This window comes from Mus musculus, chromosome 7 (genome assembly GCF_000001635.26).
Source record: "Mus musculus strain C57BL/6J chromosome 7, GRCm38.p6 C57BL/6J".
Taxonomy (NCBI): Eukaryota; Metazoa; Chordata; class Mammalia; order Rodentia; family Muridae; genus Mus; species Mus musculus.
In genome coordinates this window covers 81,596,861-81,614,288 of record NC_000073.6, presented here as the reverse complement: position 1 = coordinate 81,614,288, position 17,428 = coordinate 81,596,861, and the positions used below count along the sequence as shown (strand labels likewise).

Below are 17,428 nucleotides of genomic sequence, written 5' to 3'. Positions count from 1 at the left end.
GAGATGGGCCGCCGGAAGCTCTTGTCCCCTCTCTGCCTTCACCCCACAGGCAGGAGAGAGACATTTTTATCTCCCCCTTCAATGCCCCATCATCCTGCCTTTCTTGGTAGGACTTCAATCATGGAAATTATTGACTTTTATTTCCTGTTGCTAAGGAAAAGATAAGTGAGCCAGAAATCCTATCAAGGGTCCCCCCCATCCCCCCGCTAGGCTGGCCTCCTGCTGAAGGTGGGCTTCCCACGGCATCTCTGTGGCTTGGGCTCTCCAGGATAAGGAAGGGAACCTGAGGACAAATGAGAAATTGGTCCAGGAAACTCTGAGTATGTTTCCACAGAGACCCTGCTCCCATCCAATCATTATTTCTAAAAATGTAAATTTGGAAGGCAAAGGAGTAATATGTTTGGAGGGGAGAAAGGTGGGTGCCAGCTGCTGAGTAACACTCTCCATTGTGTGACACTCTCCGTTGTCCTGCTCTGATGACTGAGGGTTTAGGTTTTATTCAGATTTTCCCTGTAGCCAGCTCTAACGTCTCTCTCATCTGTTGTTCTGCAAAGCATCGAGATGGTACTATGAGATGCTCAAGGGTGCCCGTGGAGACGTCCTCAGGTTTCTGTTTAGACCATGATGCATGAGCCCATTAACCCCTGAGTGTGAGCACACAGGGCTTCAGAGAATGCTCCATAAGTGCAGGATTTCGGGGGACATGTTTCTTGACCCACGTATATCCCTTGCCCTGACTGGCCCAGGCAGAGCCACTGTGGTGTGGCCCCACGTCACCACCTTCCTCCGGCACTGACTGCCCACAGAGCTGCCTCTTGTCATTTTTATTTTCCATCCCTATGATGAGTGTGCTGACAGCCAGGGCATCAGGTCAGCTGCTGACTCTGCATGTTCTTGTCTGAGCTCTGGCTGATCCTGCCTGCCGGAGGGATCGATTGCTTCTCCTTTTCCAGCAAAGGATGGAATCTCTCCCTCTGGTCTGAGTGTGTTAGCCAAAGGCAATGCTGAGGTGTGGGCTAGCATTGCCCAGAGCGGGCTCCTCAGGAGGGCGTGGGCCTCCCTCAGAGGAGCTCTTCAGGAACTTGATTCCCAGGCTGGAGGTAGAAGCTGGACTCGGTGTCAGCTGGGACAGATGGTTTAGGTCCTGGGGTTGGTGCAGCTACAGAGAAAGGCCTCATGTCAAAGACTGGCATCGTCTGAGTGTGGCAGTGCGGAGTGTCTGCTTTTGGATGGGATATTGGCTCCACTCCCGCCCTCCACTCTGCACACACATTTTGGTTTCCAAGTAAGCAGTTGATGATGATGTCAGGATACAAAGGCTCTGTTCTATTACTCTGCTTGGTCATCCTTTCTGCGGGCTCAGACCCAGGAAAAGATGCAGTCCTGGAGTTTGCCCATCACTCCACTCACACTGCTCCCCAGCCAGGACCCTTCCATGTGGGGATCAGTTGCTCTTCAGTGACTGAGATATTTTTGGTTTCTCTTTGGTAGTTCCTGTACAGTGAGGCTGCTAAATTCCCTAGTTGGCTCTCTTAAACCCTTGAGATGAAACCAAGTAATTCAGGACATGTCTAAAATGATATAGAAGCCATTCTTGGGAAGAACAGATCAATTCAGGGGACATCTGACCTGTGATGACCCTTAAAGCAAACCCGAATCTACTTGCATGTGGTCCTAAGAGAGATTCGGAAGCCCGGCACATAGGCTGGGTAGGCTGGGCTTCATGACTTACCGGCCCTCTTGGGATTAAGTAAGGACTCTCGAATCTCGGGCAGGCAGGGGCAAACAGGAACTGCATGATGTCTATAGAGTGCTGAATGTTATGGCTTACTTGAAAAGAAATTATAAATGTCATCATGGCAAGCTGGAGCTCAATGGCTAAAGTAGCACTGTGGCCTAACTGTCCCATTCTTAAAGATCGAGGAGCTGGAAGAACAGTGCAGCGAGATAAACAGGGAGAAGGAGAAGAACACACAGCTGAAGAGGAGGATCGAGGAGCTGGAGTCAGAGGTCCGAGACAAGGAGATGGTGAGTAATGAGGTCTGAGCAGGGCCCCGGGTGTCCCTGGCCTAGCATGGCGACCTCTGTGATCTCTGCTCAAAGCAGGACAGGCGACCTAGGACTCTGGCAACTGCCTGGACTTCAGAATGGAGAATCAGGGCTTGCACCACAGTTCAGCTTTCCCAGAGCCCCACAGGCTGCTTGCAGCCTTCTTTTTACAGCATCGAGAGTGAACCCAGGGTGGTGATGGAGCTCAGTAGGTAGAGTGCTTGCCTAGTATTCATAAAGCCCCAGGGTTTGATCCCTGGGACAGTGTGAATCACCATGGTGGCCCATACCTATAATCTCAGAGCTCGTAGAAGCAGGAGGATCAGGAGATCAAAGGCCATCTTCATTAAGGCCAGCCTGGGATACAGGAGGTGCTATCTGGGAAAAAGAAAAGAAAAGATTTCCCAAAAGCCCCAGCCGGTCTCACAGATGACCGGCCTGCAGAAGATGAGTTCTGCTGTCAGGCTCATGCAACTAGACTTTCTGTTCTCAGTCATTTATATTCTGGGAGACAGGAAGTGAAGCGCACAGCACTGAGACATGGGCAAGTCAACAAAACCTCCCCAGGCCTCAGTTTTTACCATGACAAAGCAGCAATTGTAAAACTATGGGCCATTTTACAGTGCGTACAAATTTCATGTGGTGACGTATCATATATTGCATTCACCCGTAGAGTCATACGGTGTGTCAGAATAGCATCCCTCCATTGTTATTCAAGTGAGCAAGACAGGTTCCCAGAGCAGCACCCACTAGTGCATACACAAGTCGGCAATTTTCAAGAGTATGCTTTAAAATCTCTCTCTCTCTCTCTCTCTCCCCCCATCCCTCTCCCCGCTCTCTCTGTGTGTCTTAGGAGTTGAAAGATCTCCGAAAACAGAGTGAAATCATACCTCAGCTCATGTCCGAGTGTGAATATGTCTCTGAGAAGTTAGAGGTAAGGGTGTGCAGTGGTCCTGAGGTCCTGAGGCCTGGCCCGAACTCCTCCATTCCCTCTCGTGTTCACACATGGTCAAGGGTGGGTTTCTGCTTATGAACTGCTAGTAATGGCAGAGCACCGGGGGGTGAAGGGGGGTGCTGCCTCACCAACTTACACAAAGGTTCTGTGCACAGCCAGAGTGTGGGTGATAGTTTCTTACTCACAGGAAACCCCTGCAGAACCACAGCCAGTGAGGAGGGGCACGGAGTCGCCCTGGTGTCCAGACAGGGTCAGGTATAAGCCCACCTTGGCCTCTTCCAGCTCTTGCTAGAGTGCTGACTGTAGATCGGCCTTCCTCGTTACCATCTATAAAGCGAGGGGTTTTCTTCTCCTCCTCCAATGGATTCCTCACTCCAGTCCTCTTGACCTACACAAGGGACACTTTACTGAATTTCACAACCCCGGGACTGCATTGATAACCAGTTTCTGGGCCTATGTTCAAGAAAGTCCTAGTTCTAGCACCACAGAATAAAGCTTTTTCATGGCATTAAGAGTCCTCTCTCACAAAGGACAAGAGGTCATCTAGAAGTTAGGAAAGCAAGCCATGCTCACTGTCTGTCTGTCCTGGCTTTGGTAGGATATAAACGAAAGGACGGGGCCTCCGATTTCTGGTTCTCTTTTGGAACTTCTGTGAAGCCCCCTTGTGCAGGACTCTGCATTCTGCATTTCTGGGGTGCTCAGACCTTCTAATCCTTCTCTAGGGAAAGTACCAGGTGGCCCCCTTTCTGACTTGAGTGGTGAGCGTTTGTCAGGGTTCAGCCGTTTTCATGATGGTTCCATCCGTCACTGCCTTCTAGATCCTTCTCCCTTTTGTCTCATCAGGCGGCCGAAAGAGACAATCAAAACTTGGAAGACAAAGTGCGGTCTCTAAAGACAGACATCGAGGAGAGTAAATACCGACAGCGCCACCTGAAGGGGGAGCTGAAGAGCTTCCTTGAGGTGCTGGATGGAAAGATCGACGACCTCCATGACTTCCGTAGAGGACTCTCCAAGTTAGGCACAGATAACTAGGGCGGGGCGGAGCAAGTGTGTGTGAGAGGTGTGGTAGACGTAGGACATTCTCCATTTGCTTCTGTAAATGCAGGTGCGATCTGTCTGTCTCCAGACCAATTGTGCCGTCCGCTCACTCCTCCAGAATAGGAAATCTCTCGCTTCTCTGGCTTTGTGAGGTCATGGACAGCTGGAAGCTTCTGACTCAGGAATCCAGAACTTGGTCTACCTTAGCCGTTTACGCAGTCAGGGCAGGGATGTTTAGATCTTCCCTTAAGGGCTGTTGTAACCCTATGAACCGGGGATGGGGGAGTATTTTCTAATCCAAGTACCATTATCCTTTACAGCAGGCCCTCGGGTGCCTTCTGCTGCGTGGCATTCAGTGTATGTGACTCTCCAGCAGGTTCTAGACCACGGGCATGTGGAGGGAGCATCTTTTCCCAGTATGCATTTTGTTGCTTTAGCAGATGTGACATGACATTGTCAACCACAAAGTTCACACTCAAAAACTGCACAACTGACTTACTCAAAAAGAAATAATTGTAAAAAAAAAAAAAAAGTTTTAAGTAAATACACTATTTTGGGTTGGAGCACATTCACGGTTACCCTTGGCTGCCTGTGACCTTTGGGCTGTAGGTCAGACATACCTACTTGAAAGGAAACATTTAGTGGAGACCTCTCTAGAGGGAAGATAAACCAGAAGTTTTGGGGTGTGCGTACTGACAGGGAATGACTAGTTCCTGCTAAGACCCATCCTCCCCTGATTTATTGTGATTGCAGCAATGTTCTTGTTTGTTTGTTTGTTTTTTGTTTTGTTTGTTTTTGTTTCTGATTTCAGAGCAGATGCTTAAGCTGTGGGAACAGAATGCAGGGAGGGTGTCTAGCGGAGTCTGGGCACTTAATAGGTGCTTAATAAACATTCGTTCAATTAAACATATAAGCAGAACTTAGTGTTTTAATCAAACCACACAGCAGAGTTCAGACCCTTGTTGAATAACACATCATCTTTGTTGTGCTGAAATAATTCTCAGAAATGAATGCAGTTTGCTGTTCTCAAACCTAGACTTGGCTCTGAGGCACAGACTGTGGCAATGTAATCATCATAGACTACTCTGAGGCCCTCCTGCAGGGACCCCAGCCACGATCCTGGAGGACATTGCCTGTGGGACCTTCCTTCTCTTCCAGGCAGAGGGCCTGGAGTTGGAGACTTTCTGGATACCAGGAGAGCATTGTATAGGAGCTAGCCTGGGCTTAGAAGACAGGCTGGGCTTCCTGTAATAGGTTTGAACAATACAAAGCCATCCTTCACGCCATGAGGATGAGAGCCCCTCAGGTGGCAGCTTAGCCTTAGAGACAGAGATGCTCCTCCCAGGTCTGCCTTCCCTTTCCCAGTTCCTGCTAAGGAAGGGCCTGCAGCCAAAAAGCTCTCTGCTCACAGAGAACTTCTTAAAGGAACCATTGGACTTTCAGGTCCACAGGCATTCCTCTTTAGGAGAGTTTGCACACAGGAGGCAAGGTTTGTTAACCCTGACCCCCAACACTTCAGAATGCCTTGAGCAAGGGAAACGTTGGTTCCCTACCCATCTGAGAACCCTCTAGATGTATCCACATGGGATCAGAAATTCTTCCTCTTGAATGAGAAAACAGCCTGAGGACAGGGCTAGGGTCGGCACGTTTAAGACCCAGGCCCTGTGGCGACTTCCAAGTCCTCATCTTTCCTTGCAGTGGCTGATGAGTCACTCTGAGCAAGGAATTCGATCGGGACAAAAAAAAAGGAAGGAAGGCTGGTGATGTGGAAGGCTGAGTTCTGTTAGGGGGTGACCCCATCAATTTGGGATGCTTTATACAACAGAGTGGTCACCTCTGATGTAATTCAGCCAGGGTGCTGCCGTTCCCCACAGCTCCCAATAGTTCTCAAGTCAGTAGCAGCTGCTACTGGTGCACCAAGAGAACATAGACTGGGTTAGCTATGGCCCAGCATGGGCTAAGGGGAATTCTTCTTAGGCCACCCCAGCCCCTTTGCCTACCAACAGCCTGGACACATGGCTCCCAAGAGCAGTGGACACTGGGGCTGTCAGCTCAGGCTTCAGATGAGCTTCCATTATCAGGTAGAAGGAGCGCTCTCGGCTGGCTGGAGTATGATCTGGTGACATGACCATATGAGGACACTTGCTAAGGCTACTGAACTGGAAGTGTAGAAAGTTCTAGAAGTTATGAGCCCAGTGGGCTGGCTGTAAGGTTGAGACCCATGACCCCTGTTGTTAGCACTGGGGGCGTGGGGGGGTTAGCAAGTTTCTAATAGCCAGTAGGTGGGGGAAATAGTTTTTGTACTCTTGGATTCAAGCAGCCCCCAAACTGTCACAACCCATGATCCTAAGACACTAGGACGCCCCTGAAGAGTGATTTAGGCTCCACAGCTAAAGCCCCAAGCAAGCACGGAACCTCCCTTTCATCTGCTTCCTCTAAAGACATCATGATTCTTCATTTTCTTTCTTTTTAAGAACAGTCATGGCCCAGGAATGGCCTGGAAGGTCAACAGTAGGCTAGCCCTGTCTGTAGCCTCTGGCACTGTAAAAGGCAGACTCTGTACGGCGCAAACGACCCACTAAAATTGTTCCGTATCCACTCACACTAGTGGGACATACCTCCATTTTTTCTGATGTCCAGCCCAGTCTTAGGACTGTTGTCGTGGCCTCAAATCCCATACAGATGGTGTGAGCTGTTTTCCCCCAGCAATTACGGCCACAGAGTGCTGCCTGCAGAGCCTGGAGTCAGATGAGCTCTGGCCTTGGCATCTCTGAGACTAGCAGTCTGCACCTTGCTTAGCTTGCATTCTGCAGCCATCCACATGGAACCTAAAAGAGGCCAAGAAAACCTCAGAGCCCTTTAGCCGTGATCCGCATGCATTTCTGACATGAGCTGGGGTAGGGTGGTGCCTAGGAATGAGAGACCGCTGGAAGGAAGGATTGGGAGAGAAGAAACAGCCCGTGCTTGACCTCTGATCATCTCCTTCCATTGCTTCTCCCCAAGAGCTGTCACTTTAGACCTTAATTGGGTGAGAGAACTTGGCAGAGATTATCAACAGGAAGTGGAGGCAGAGTAGCCCAGAGTAACCCAGCTGTGGCCAGCAGCGTGGGCTCTTGGGTCTCCTGGACCTTGATCCGCTGCTCTCCTATGAGCCATATTGTCACTCTCCCTTTGGTGTCCCTTAGGTGCCAAGAAGAAATAAATACTCCTCTGCCCTACTAAAAGCATGTTGCAACTATATTAATTGGAGTGTGTGTCCACAGCAAGGAATAGCCGACAGGGACACGGCAGAACTGTCCACCATACACAGTAAAGTCTGTTTCCTTTGAATGATTCTGCTCTGTAGGGATCTCTTCAATGATCTCTGTGCTTGGTGAGGCCAGTTTGGTGGAACACTGTCTGGCTTTGAATTCTTTGCTGATGACTTTAATGAAGGTCCACTCACGTTTTTAAAGAGGGGAGGAGGCCTTTGATGGCAGAGACATAAACAGGAACAGAACAGACGAGCCACAGTTGGGGAGGTGCAGACTCATCCAGTGCCTAGAGCAGTTTGCATGCATGCCTGGCTGTCCACAGAGGGAACTAGCTGCTCTCCAGCCTGCTTGCTCCACAGACATAGCCTTAAGCAGCATGATGGCAGGTGCAGGTACTGCATTTGATATGAGTGTGAGAGAGCTCACATGCAGCCCAAAAGCATCACAAGCAAGCCCGTTTGACAGGGGCTCTTTCTATAGCCAAGACCCCTGCAGACACCAGTGGCGACTGTGAATGAGACCCAACTTAGACCTCACGTGCAGCCAGGTGCGTGCTTGGAAACTGGGCGGTCTGGGAGGAGCTCAAGCGATGCTGCCCTTCAGGGAGCACCAGCCACTGCTCTTTACTGGTAACTGAAGTGGGTCACTAGAAGTTACACTCACTCAATTCTTGGGAACATCACTGGATTTTGAAGCACTTGCAACATAAGGCAGAAGCTTTCAATTCAATGTCCATACATATCTTGAATGATAGCCATGACCTAAATAGACCGTGACTTCTGAATACATGGCTTCCCTCAAAGAAACAGACTGTATTCTGGGGACAGTGGGTGTGACGGCATGGAGGTGGGTCCCTACATAGAAGTGTGAGCTATTTACATGTCTTTTTCTTACAACTTTCTAAAGAATATAAATCCCTCTTTAAAAACAAGCCTGGCAAGAAGGTGACTTTGGTAGGAATTTTGAGCTGTATGAAATGTTCGTGTGTGTGTGTGTGTGTGTGTGTGTGTGTGTGTGCACATGTGCATGGGCACTGGAGGGGAGGAAGCATCAGGAAAAACCAGAGAAACAATTAGGAGGAATTCAATTATAACTTCATAACCAGGAGTCATTGAATATTTCTGGTGGTGATAGTGAATGTTCTGGAATCTGCTTACAGGACTTTGTGGGGCTTTGGGTTTGTGTGAACTTGTACAGTTCTCTTTGACAGTGTAGCACTTGCTGTGGAGTGGCCTCTGAGTCACAGGGACCCCTGCAGAGGCCCACGTGGACCACAGCGGAGTCCAGGCTTGCCTGCTCTATCAGAAAGGCAGCAGGACTGATACCTCGCAGATGTTAGGGACACGTTGATGCCTCTCTGTCCTGTACCAGTTTTGATAAGAAGGCCTGACTGTCACTCCATTGTGACAGTGAATGTGACAGCAGGAAGATGTTTCTTACATCTCCACAAGAGCTTAATGCTAACTATGGATTGGATAAGCAAATTATTTCATGAGTCATTTTTTTTCTTTTTAAATGCTTTTTTGGAATATAAGTAATAGATAATTTTTTTAAAAAAATGAAATTAAAGATAAAAGGAACAAAAAAAATTCACCTATTGTTCCACGGTCTGATTGTAACCACTGTTAACCCACCCCAGTGGCTTTTCAGCATCCCATCCAATTGTAACACTGTTAACCCCGTGGCTTTTCAGCATCCCATCCAATTGTAACACTGTTAACCCCGTGGCTTTTCAGCATCCCATCCAATTGTATCACTGTTAACCCAGTGGGTCTTCAGCATTCCATCTGATTGTAGCACTGTTAACCCACGTGACTCTTCAGCATCCCTATCTGATTTTAACAGTTAACCTGAGTGGCTCTTCAGTGTCCTCACCCAGCTTGCTTTTGTTCCTTTTCCATGAAATCTCCTGGTCTCATGCACACCCTTCTAATAACTCACTTGTCTCCTTTTACTCTGTATCACAAATGTATTTCTCTATCGGTAAGTATGTAACTACTACTTTTTAACAGCTGTGTAACATTCCTTGGATAGTTAAGCTGTTTCCAGTTTTCTACTCTTGTAGTCAGGACACAGTAACATGGTTCTGACATCTTTGTAAACCCTTTAGAGTATTTGCTTAGACTAAATTTCTAATATTAGCCTTTTCTAATCTCCAAACCCTGGTTCCTTTCCTTCCTAAACATGTGAGAGACTCTACTCACTGGCCCCTCGGTGGTCAGCTATTCAGGGCCCTGGGAATGATTCTGGTCAATGATGTGAGCAGACATAGTATCTGAAACTCTAGCCAGGACTGTGGACTGTGCCATGCATGACTTCAGTGTCTCTGATCCTTAGCCTTAGCAAATGGTAACATCCCGGGGTTAGGGATTCTCCCAGCCTAGGTCCTTGAGTGACTGTAGGGGACAGGTCCTCTCACCTTACCCTACCTGCCATTGACACAGACATGTGGCTCACACAGAGATAGACCTTATAGGTTTTACCACTGGGATTCCAAGGCTGATGATTTACTGCGGCATAACATAGCCCTATTTTAACTAATAAAAAAGGAAGCATACACGTTTTTAGGATTTTAAACATAGCACTTCAAATTACCTTTCAGAAATATGCGTGTCCCCCGACCCCCAACTATACCTCCGCTCTGTGAGCGCCGTGTCTGTGAGCACCGTGCTCCCTCTAGCTCTGTCATCATCATGGGGGCAGGAGCTAAGAAAGTTACATTTTTGTTTTTATTAAAATATGATCCTCATTAACAAATGAGACCTGCCTGCCTCTGCCTCCCAAGTGCTGGGATCCAAGGTGTGAGCCACAGCCTGGCTTCAGGCCTGCTTTCTTATAAGGTCTTTAGTGGTCTCATTCATTCCTTTTTAAAACAGGACTACTACACAAGTACTACTTGTACCTGATAATCAAGAGACCAGAAGAGAGGTTATCAGATCTCTGGAACTGGAGCTACAGAAGGTTGTGAGCTGCCATGTGCATGCTGGAAGTCAAACCCAGGCCCTCTGCAAGTGTAGCTAATGCTCTTAACCACTGAGCCAGCTCTCCAGCCCTCAGCCCCCCTTTGGTCTGCTATTTATTTATTATTATTATTATTATTATTATTGTTGTTGTTGTTGTTGTTGTTGTTGTTGTTGTTTTGAAACAAGGTCTTAACCATATAACTGTGGCTAGCCTGGAGCTCCTGTGTAGACCACACTAGCCTTAAATTTGTGGCAATCCTCCTGTCTCAGCCTTCTAAGAACTGGAATTATAGGCTTGCTCCACCACATACAGCAGTCTCACTGATGTCAAAGTTTTTTTCATAAATATTATAGAGGTTAAAGTTGTATCATGGCCTTCAGAGAAATTCTTACACATTAAGAAGAATCCATTTTAGTCTTTTCCTTTATAGTTAGTTCTCTGCTGTCACAATTGTGAACGCTTTTCCAATTCTAATCCCAGCCCACTCTGTTCATCAGCGTGTTGCTCTTGTACATTCATTGCCCCTTTCAGCTGTGGAGTCTCTGATCTCAGCCAGGCGTGGTGGAATTCTTATAATCCCAGTAGCTGGGATGTGGAGGCAGGACGATCAGCTGCATAGAAAGTTTAAGAGCCAGCCTGGGCTACAGAGACCCTGTCTCAAAAAAAAAAAGAAAAGAAAAGACAAAAACAAAACAAAACAAAAACAAACAAACCAGCTTTAATCCCAGTACAAAGGAGACAGAGGCAGGCAGATCTCTGTGAGTTTGAGGCCAGCATGGTCTACATGGTTAAGTCCAAGACCAGCCAGGGCTGCACAGTGAGATCTCATCTCCAAAACAGAATAAAACAACAAAACAAAACTACCCTTTTATGCTATTCCTAATATATTTCTAAATTGCACCAATACTGTTTTGGGGAAAAATGACCCTTTCTCCACTGACATCAAATTGCATTTTATGTTCCCCACCCTTCTAGGTGTGTGAGCATGCCACACTTATCTGTCTGTGTGCTCTAGTGCTAGGACTATACTGTTTGGTAATCCTAACTTTAGGTTTAAAATCCCTACTAACGATTTTTTTTAATTTCCTAGTTTATTATATATTCTAATATTTCCAAAAGATATTCAGGGGCTATTTTGTAAATTTTGGAATCATTGGAAATTGGATTATATACTATTTCTATCTTACAAGAGAAGTTACATCTTTATAGCCTCTTTTGTTTCACTAAATTTATAATGTTCAGTCTAGTTTTTTATAAAGGTAATTTTTTTCATTGTGGTTATTGCTATAAATGAGATCTTTTCCAACAGTTTACAGTTATATAGGTATAACATTGCTTTGCTAATGAAAATCCTTCCCCCTTAGATATCTATTTGAGGACATCAAATAAATGTTACACAAATTTAGACAGAAAAACAACTGTAGAAAATCAAAATCTCCTATAATTAAAATTCCTTCTATCCAAGATACTCAACAATTATGTAAAGCTCTCTCTCTCTCCCCCTCTGCCCCCCCCCTCACACACACACACACACACACAAACACAGTGTTTTATCGTTTTGACAGTTTGATACAGCCCCTATGCCATACACATTCTTTCCTTGGAGAAGATCTTGTCCATCAGGAAGCATCGATCAATCTACCTCATTTTTATCTGCGTAAAAGAGTGTGTCTGCACACAAGTCCATTTCATTGTGTCCAGCCAGTCACTGATTCTTTTTATCCTAATCCTTTTGGTCTGAATTTCATTTGCCTTCCTAGTAGGCGATATCCTTGATTAGTGATGATAATATTTCCCGATTTTTCTCTTGCTTGCCTTCCCACACTGACCAGACCTTCTGTAACAGTGACAGAGTTGTCGTCTATGATTGTGCTGGTCTTAAACATGCATCTCCACGTACCTTCCCCTTGGTGAGGATATTTTTAGTGTCTTGACAGAAGTACACATGTGACTCTTGCTTGTATATTCAATTCATACTCTTGTGTGTGTCTCTAGTTTGCTGACAATTTTACAAGCAAGGGGTATTGGGATTTTAGGAAATGAAATTTTAACATCTGTCAAGCTGTTGGAATGATTTTCCTCTATCACGACTTAAGATGAGTTGGTATGGTTAAGTCCTTCCCTCTGTTTCTCCGAACCCTGATGTAGTCGCAGTGCGTTACTCTTTTAATATACACCTTATGAAGTTAACAGTGGTTACTCCGGATTGGTCGGTCTTTGGTACATTTTCACTTTGTCTGTCTTATTTGTGCTTTCAAATTTTTCTACAAAAGTTGCCTATTACTTGTATAATAAAATCAAGAGCTTTACACGAGAAAAGATTCTTCTTGATTTCAGCGGTTCCTTTTATTTTGGAATTTCATATCTTATTAATAAGATGAATAATTGTGATTTTTTTCTGCTGTCTTTGTCAGGTGTTTTTATGTGAACTTCCTTTAAAATATATCTTGGGCCACTTTCTATCTCTTTTTCTATGCCCTGGAATAGTTCAAATAATATTCAGAACTCCTTGCTCTCTGAAGTTTTTATAACCTGTATAAAACTGTCCCAAGTCTAGTGCCTTTTAAAGAAATAATCCTTCGATAATTTTAAAAAGTTTTCCATATTCATTGGTCTCTTCAAAGTTTCCTCTCATTCTGTAAGACTTTTGACAATTTAACTTTTACTAAATGATGATGTCGTCCAGGTTTTTGGGGTATGTTGACGTAGGATTGTATTATTTCCCCTTAGTGTTGTATGTCTCTGCTTCCCATTTTTATTCTGATTATTTTTTCAATAATTAGTCCATTTTTATTCGTCTTTTCAAAAAACCAGCTTTGGGATTTCTATGTCTATTTCCAGATTTATCATTTTATGATTGTTGTTTTTCCCTTGGCATTTCTCCAGCTTTCCATGTTACAGGCCATGCTGACTTCTTGCACAGAGACAGGGTAGCTCTTGCTGTAGGCCTGTGACCTTTCCTCTGAGTATATCTGTATCCCATAAATGTTTATATATGATGTGATTGTCATAAATAACTCATCCCTTCAAACTGGAGTTTATCTTTTACTGAGGAGAGAGTTGAAATTATACTTTTAGACTTCCTGATCGTTTGTCTTTGTTGCTGTTGTTTTTAACTTTGTTACAGACTCTGCTTTATCGCCTGTTGTCAAGGAGGGTATGGCTTGTACAACTTGTGCATTTCGGAGTTCATTAACATTTTGTTGAGACCTAATAAATTTTTAGTTTTAATAAGATACCCAGGAAGTTGTAGAAGGTATATTCTTTGAAAGCAACAATATTTGATCTATGTATATTAATTTGACTTTACTAAATATACTATTATGGACTTTAAATTTTATTTTCTTAATTCATTAAAGACTAAGAAAGGCGTGTTCCCATGATCACTGTCTGTCAGCCCTTCTCCTATGTGTCTAACGCCTTCTTCTGTATCTGTTGCCATAGAAAATGACCCTTTTATATGTAAGGGAAAATTGTTTTCCTAAAGACCTGTGTCCGTTGGGTTTACCTGGCTTTGTTGTAATAGAGTTGTTTATGTAGAAATACGATCTCCGGCTCAGTGTAATCTCTGTGCTTTTAAGCTAACAGGAGCCTTTGGGAAGTCCTTTGTGCCTCAAGATGTTTTGGAAATACATGATGCCCTCTAGATGTCCTTCCGGAGCTACCCAGAGGGCAGTCTGGGCAGAGGCCCCCTTGCTTTGGGAGCAGAGTGGGGCTTCTTTTGAACTTGTAAACATCTCACTTTCTGTTTAGGGGCAGCCGCTTACACAGGGATGCTTACAGAATGGAGGGCTACCCCACAGCTTGCTGCGTTTCTGCCACACTATGACTCCTTGCCCTGCATATGATGGAGTTTTCTTGTGGAGGGACTAGCTTTCTGAGAGAGGCAGTGAGAATGGATGCCTGTTGCCTGGATACAGGAGAAAAAAAAAGCCAACCTCAGTGATACAGCCTACTAGAGCAGACCTTTCCAGAAGAATTTCAACGGGCTCTGCACGCAGCGGAGTCTGCACCAGGCACAGAAGCACCTTTCCCCAAATGTGTGGGAGGTGTGGCTCCCAGCCCTCGCTCAGAAATGGAAGACATATGACCTGTTGTGCCTTCATTTTCTATTTTAAGCCCTGTTGTACCAGGCTCATGAAATTCTAGGTTTGGTCTTTCTCTCAAGGTGTGTCTTTGATGGTCTGGGAAGGGCTTCAGGAGTGAGGGAGCATGGGTGATGCACAGGTATGCAGCAGGCCTTTAGATCAGCTGATCACACCGTTTCTCAAGTTTCTCCTTCCTGGTCTTATCTGACCTCTGACTATTCCTTTACTTCTCCTGGTTTGTGTTGTTTATTGGGTTTCTGCTTCTCGGGCCAAGATCTTTGCCCTAAGGTCTTTCCTTCCTGGCAGCCTGGAGGTGTACCCAAGCCATTTTCAAAGAACTTCTGAACTTTGCATACTGCCTTGAGGGTGTTCACACTGCCCCACCTACATTCCAAAGCTGTGCCCTTCCTAGGGCTTCACATGAGATGCTGGCCTGTGCTTAGCATATCTCCTCTCTCCCAGGGCTGCTGTGGTCTCTGCCTGCTTGATGGTCCCCTCTCTCCATAATCTCCATTTCCTGGCTGCTCTTACACAAAGCTGCCAGTTTACAAAACCCTGAGTAAATCAGCTTCCAAACCCAGTTCTTCTACCCCATAAGCTCATGCTGGAAGGCCTGGATGCTGCATTTTCTCTGTGTCCTTTATTCATGCGGCTCCTGAATCTTGGAATGCTCTCTGTTCAATCCCACAGGCTAAAGTCCCGTGAAATCCAACCACTCCCGTGGGCTTCTTACCCTCTGAATAACTCTTACCGTATATAATAGGAGTTTGTTTTGTTTAGACAGTTTTGAGTATCCCAGGCTGGTCTTGACCTCCGTCCTCTCACTTTTGTGGGTTGTGTTAGTATTCTTTTAGTATTAATCCTCTATGTTTTTGTAAGGTGGACCTCACATATCACAGCCTGTGTGGAGGCCAGAGGACAGCTTGCAGCAGTTACTCCTTTCCTACCACCATGTTAAATCCGAGAGTGAGGAGAAAAGAACAAATCCATGACTATCCAGTTAAAGCCAGATGTATTGGGGGTGCGTGTGAGACTGGTCAGCCCTATGTCTCACTCTAAGTCAGGGTTTGAGAGAGCAGCCCCTGCCCTCCTCTTGAGGTCCTTTTTATAGGAAAGAGAAGGTGTTCACAGGGGCAAGAGTTGGCTGTTACACATCATTGGAAAGATACCACGAGAGGGAAAGAATAAGGCAGATAATATGTAACATAATGGAATATAATGGAAATGGGGGTGAGAGTTTAGTGTAGCTTGAAAGCCATGCAGTTTACATCAGATTTAAGAAACAGGAACTTAATGACAAATAGGAACCTTAATTTGGAAATAGGAAACTTAACACAGGCACTTATTCTTTGAACTACAAACAGAAACTTTAACCTGCACAGGACACACGGAAACTTCCTTTTCAGTGTCTGAACTGCAAACAGAACCCCTAACCTGCAGTATATTTTTCCTGCTTTGGTCTCACACATGTGGCTCCAGGGATGAGCTCAGGTTGACAAGCTTGGTGGCATGTGTCTTTATCCACTGAGCCATCTAACCTGGCCTGATGTTAAAACTTAATGTGTATGTTTGTATGTGTGCCTGTGTGAATTTATGTGCATCATGTGCATACAAGTGGCCACGGAAGCCAGAAGAGGGTGTCAGATCCCCTGGAGCTAGACTGACAGCAGGTTGTGAGCCGCGCAATCCAGGTCATCTGCATCAACAGATGCTCTTCCTCCCTGAGCATCCGTAGGGGCTCAGATGTTAGAGCTTGTTAGGGTGGTCTCAGCCGCTGCTCTCTGGGTCATCAGCCCACTTCAGAAGGGCCTCCGTGGACTGCCTGGCAATCTGTCTTCTACCTGTGACTATTAAAAGGCAAAGGGGCTTATAGGAGGTTACCTGTATGATCTGGACAGATCCTATGTACGCAATCTGCTCTGGCAGAGTTCAGAGGATGCCACCAGTGTGCATGGTCACCCCAGGACCAGACTCCATATCCCCAGTCCAACCAGCTGGGTAGAAAGCAGGGCCCCACTAGTCTATTCACTTATCTTTGAACTGAGTCTTGCCTGTCCTAGGCTTGCCTAGGGCTTATGACATAGCCAGGGATGGTGTAGAACTCTGGACCCTTACAGTGCTACAATTATAGGTATGCACCAGTAAGCCTGGCAGTATGCCAGGCTAGGAATTAAATTCAGGGCTTCATGTGTGTTAGGCAAGCACTCTACCAACTAAGCAATTCCAGTCACTTAAGCTTCAGAGCAAGACTATGTGGGACAGAGGCAAGCAGTGTGGGGACTGGGTTCAGACCTGCAGTGGAGCAGGGAGCTGCCCAGGGGCAGCAGCCAGTTCTCCAGGAGTCAGGATCAGGCAGCAGGGCTGACCCTCAACTTATATATCAAGCCTCAGTGCTTTGGAAACCACTGGGAGTTCAGACTACAGGGGGTACACTGTGTCCTCCACAGTCCTGAATTCCAGGTCAGAGGATGGGTTACTTGAGGGCTTGGCTGAAGGGCAGGTAAGGGACGTGAGCGAGGGAAGGTTCTAGAAGTTTGCAGTACTAAAACACCATCGAATCAGGAACTTTGGGAGAACTCGTTTGTGACAAGTGCCACTTTTTGAAAGCTTCTCAAAGCCCTTGGCAAAAGCAAGCTACGAGCTAATCCAAACCTGATGTAGCTTCCCGGCACCCTGTAATACTGAAATTGTAATACAGAATGGGAGCAAAAAACCAACTGAAAGATGAGCAGTGCCCTGCGCAACTGTGATTTGTCTGGTTTTTCAAATACCAAATTCAGTCCAGAGGAGCAGGAGGCCTAAAGGCGACCAAAGACAGCCCTGAACCTGTGAGAGAGCAGTACAGAGGCAGTGAGAGGCACATTCCCCAAACCAGATATCAGAGCCAGGCTGGCAAAGAGGGGCCTTCAGCAGTGTGAGCCTGGGGCCTCCTGACAGGTGGCAGACCCATGCAGCCTGACAGTGGTCACACTGACGGATCTCCAGCCAACCACAGAGGCTGCTCCAAGCGCAGCTGCTGAAAGCCTCAGACCTCTCCATCATGCCAGGTTGGTACTGGCCAGATGGAATGCAAAAGAAAT

The 17,428-nt window shown here is 46.1% G+C and overlaps 1 protein-coding gene, 1 long non-coding RNA gene and 1 other non-coding gene across 8 annotated transcripts in view; 2 read left to right on the top strand and 1 right to left on the bottom strand.

Moving 5' to 3' along the window:
* The window catches only part of Homer2 (homer scaffolding protein 2), a 106,445-nt gene extending 92,637 nt beyond the window's left edge, over positions 1–13,808 (top strand). For all 6 annotated transcript variants that reach the window (NM_001164086.1, NM_011983.2, NM_001164087.1 and 3 more), the window contains 3 exons: positions 1,918–2,028; positions 2,903–2,983; positions 3,848–13,808. In NM_001164086.1, coding sequence (NP_001157558.1) covers positions 1,918–2,028; positions 2,903–2,983; positions 3,848–4,036 — 381 coding nt within the window. In that variant the 3' untranslated portion in view covers positions 4,037–13,808. The remainder of the gene's footprint in view (positions 1–1,917; positions 2,029–2,902; positions 2,984–3,847) is intronic.
* On the bottom strand, positions 810–4,163 carry Gm44570. The gene is made up of 2 exons (XR_001778192.1): positions 3,736–4,163; positions 810–3,392 (listed from the first exon to the last, which is right to left on the bottom strand). It is a non-coding gene; the product is annotated as a predicted gene 44570 (long non-coding RNA).
* Gm51279 (predicted gene, 51279) lies at positions 921–983 on the top strand. The gene has a single exon (NR_162810.1). It is a non-coding gene; the product is annotated as a predicted gene, 51279 (primary transcript).
* Positions 13,809–17,428: the final 3,620 nt, after the last annotated feature.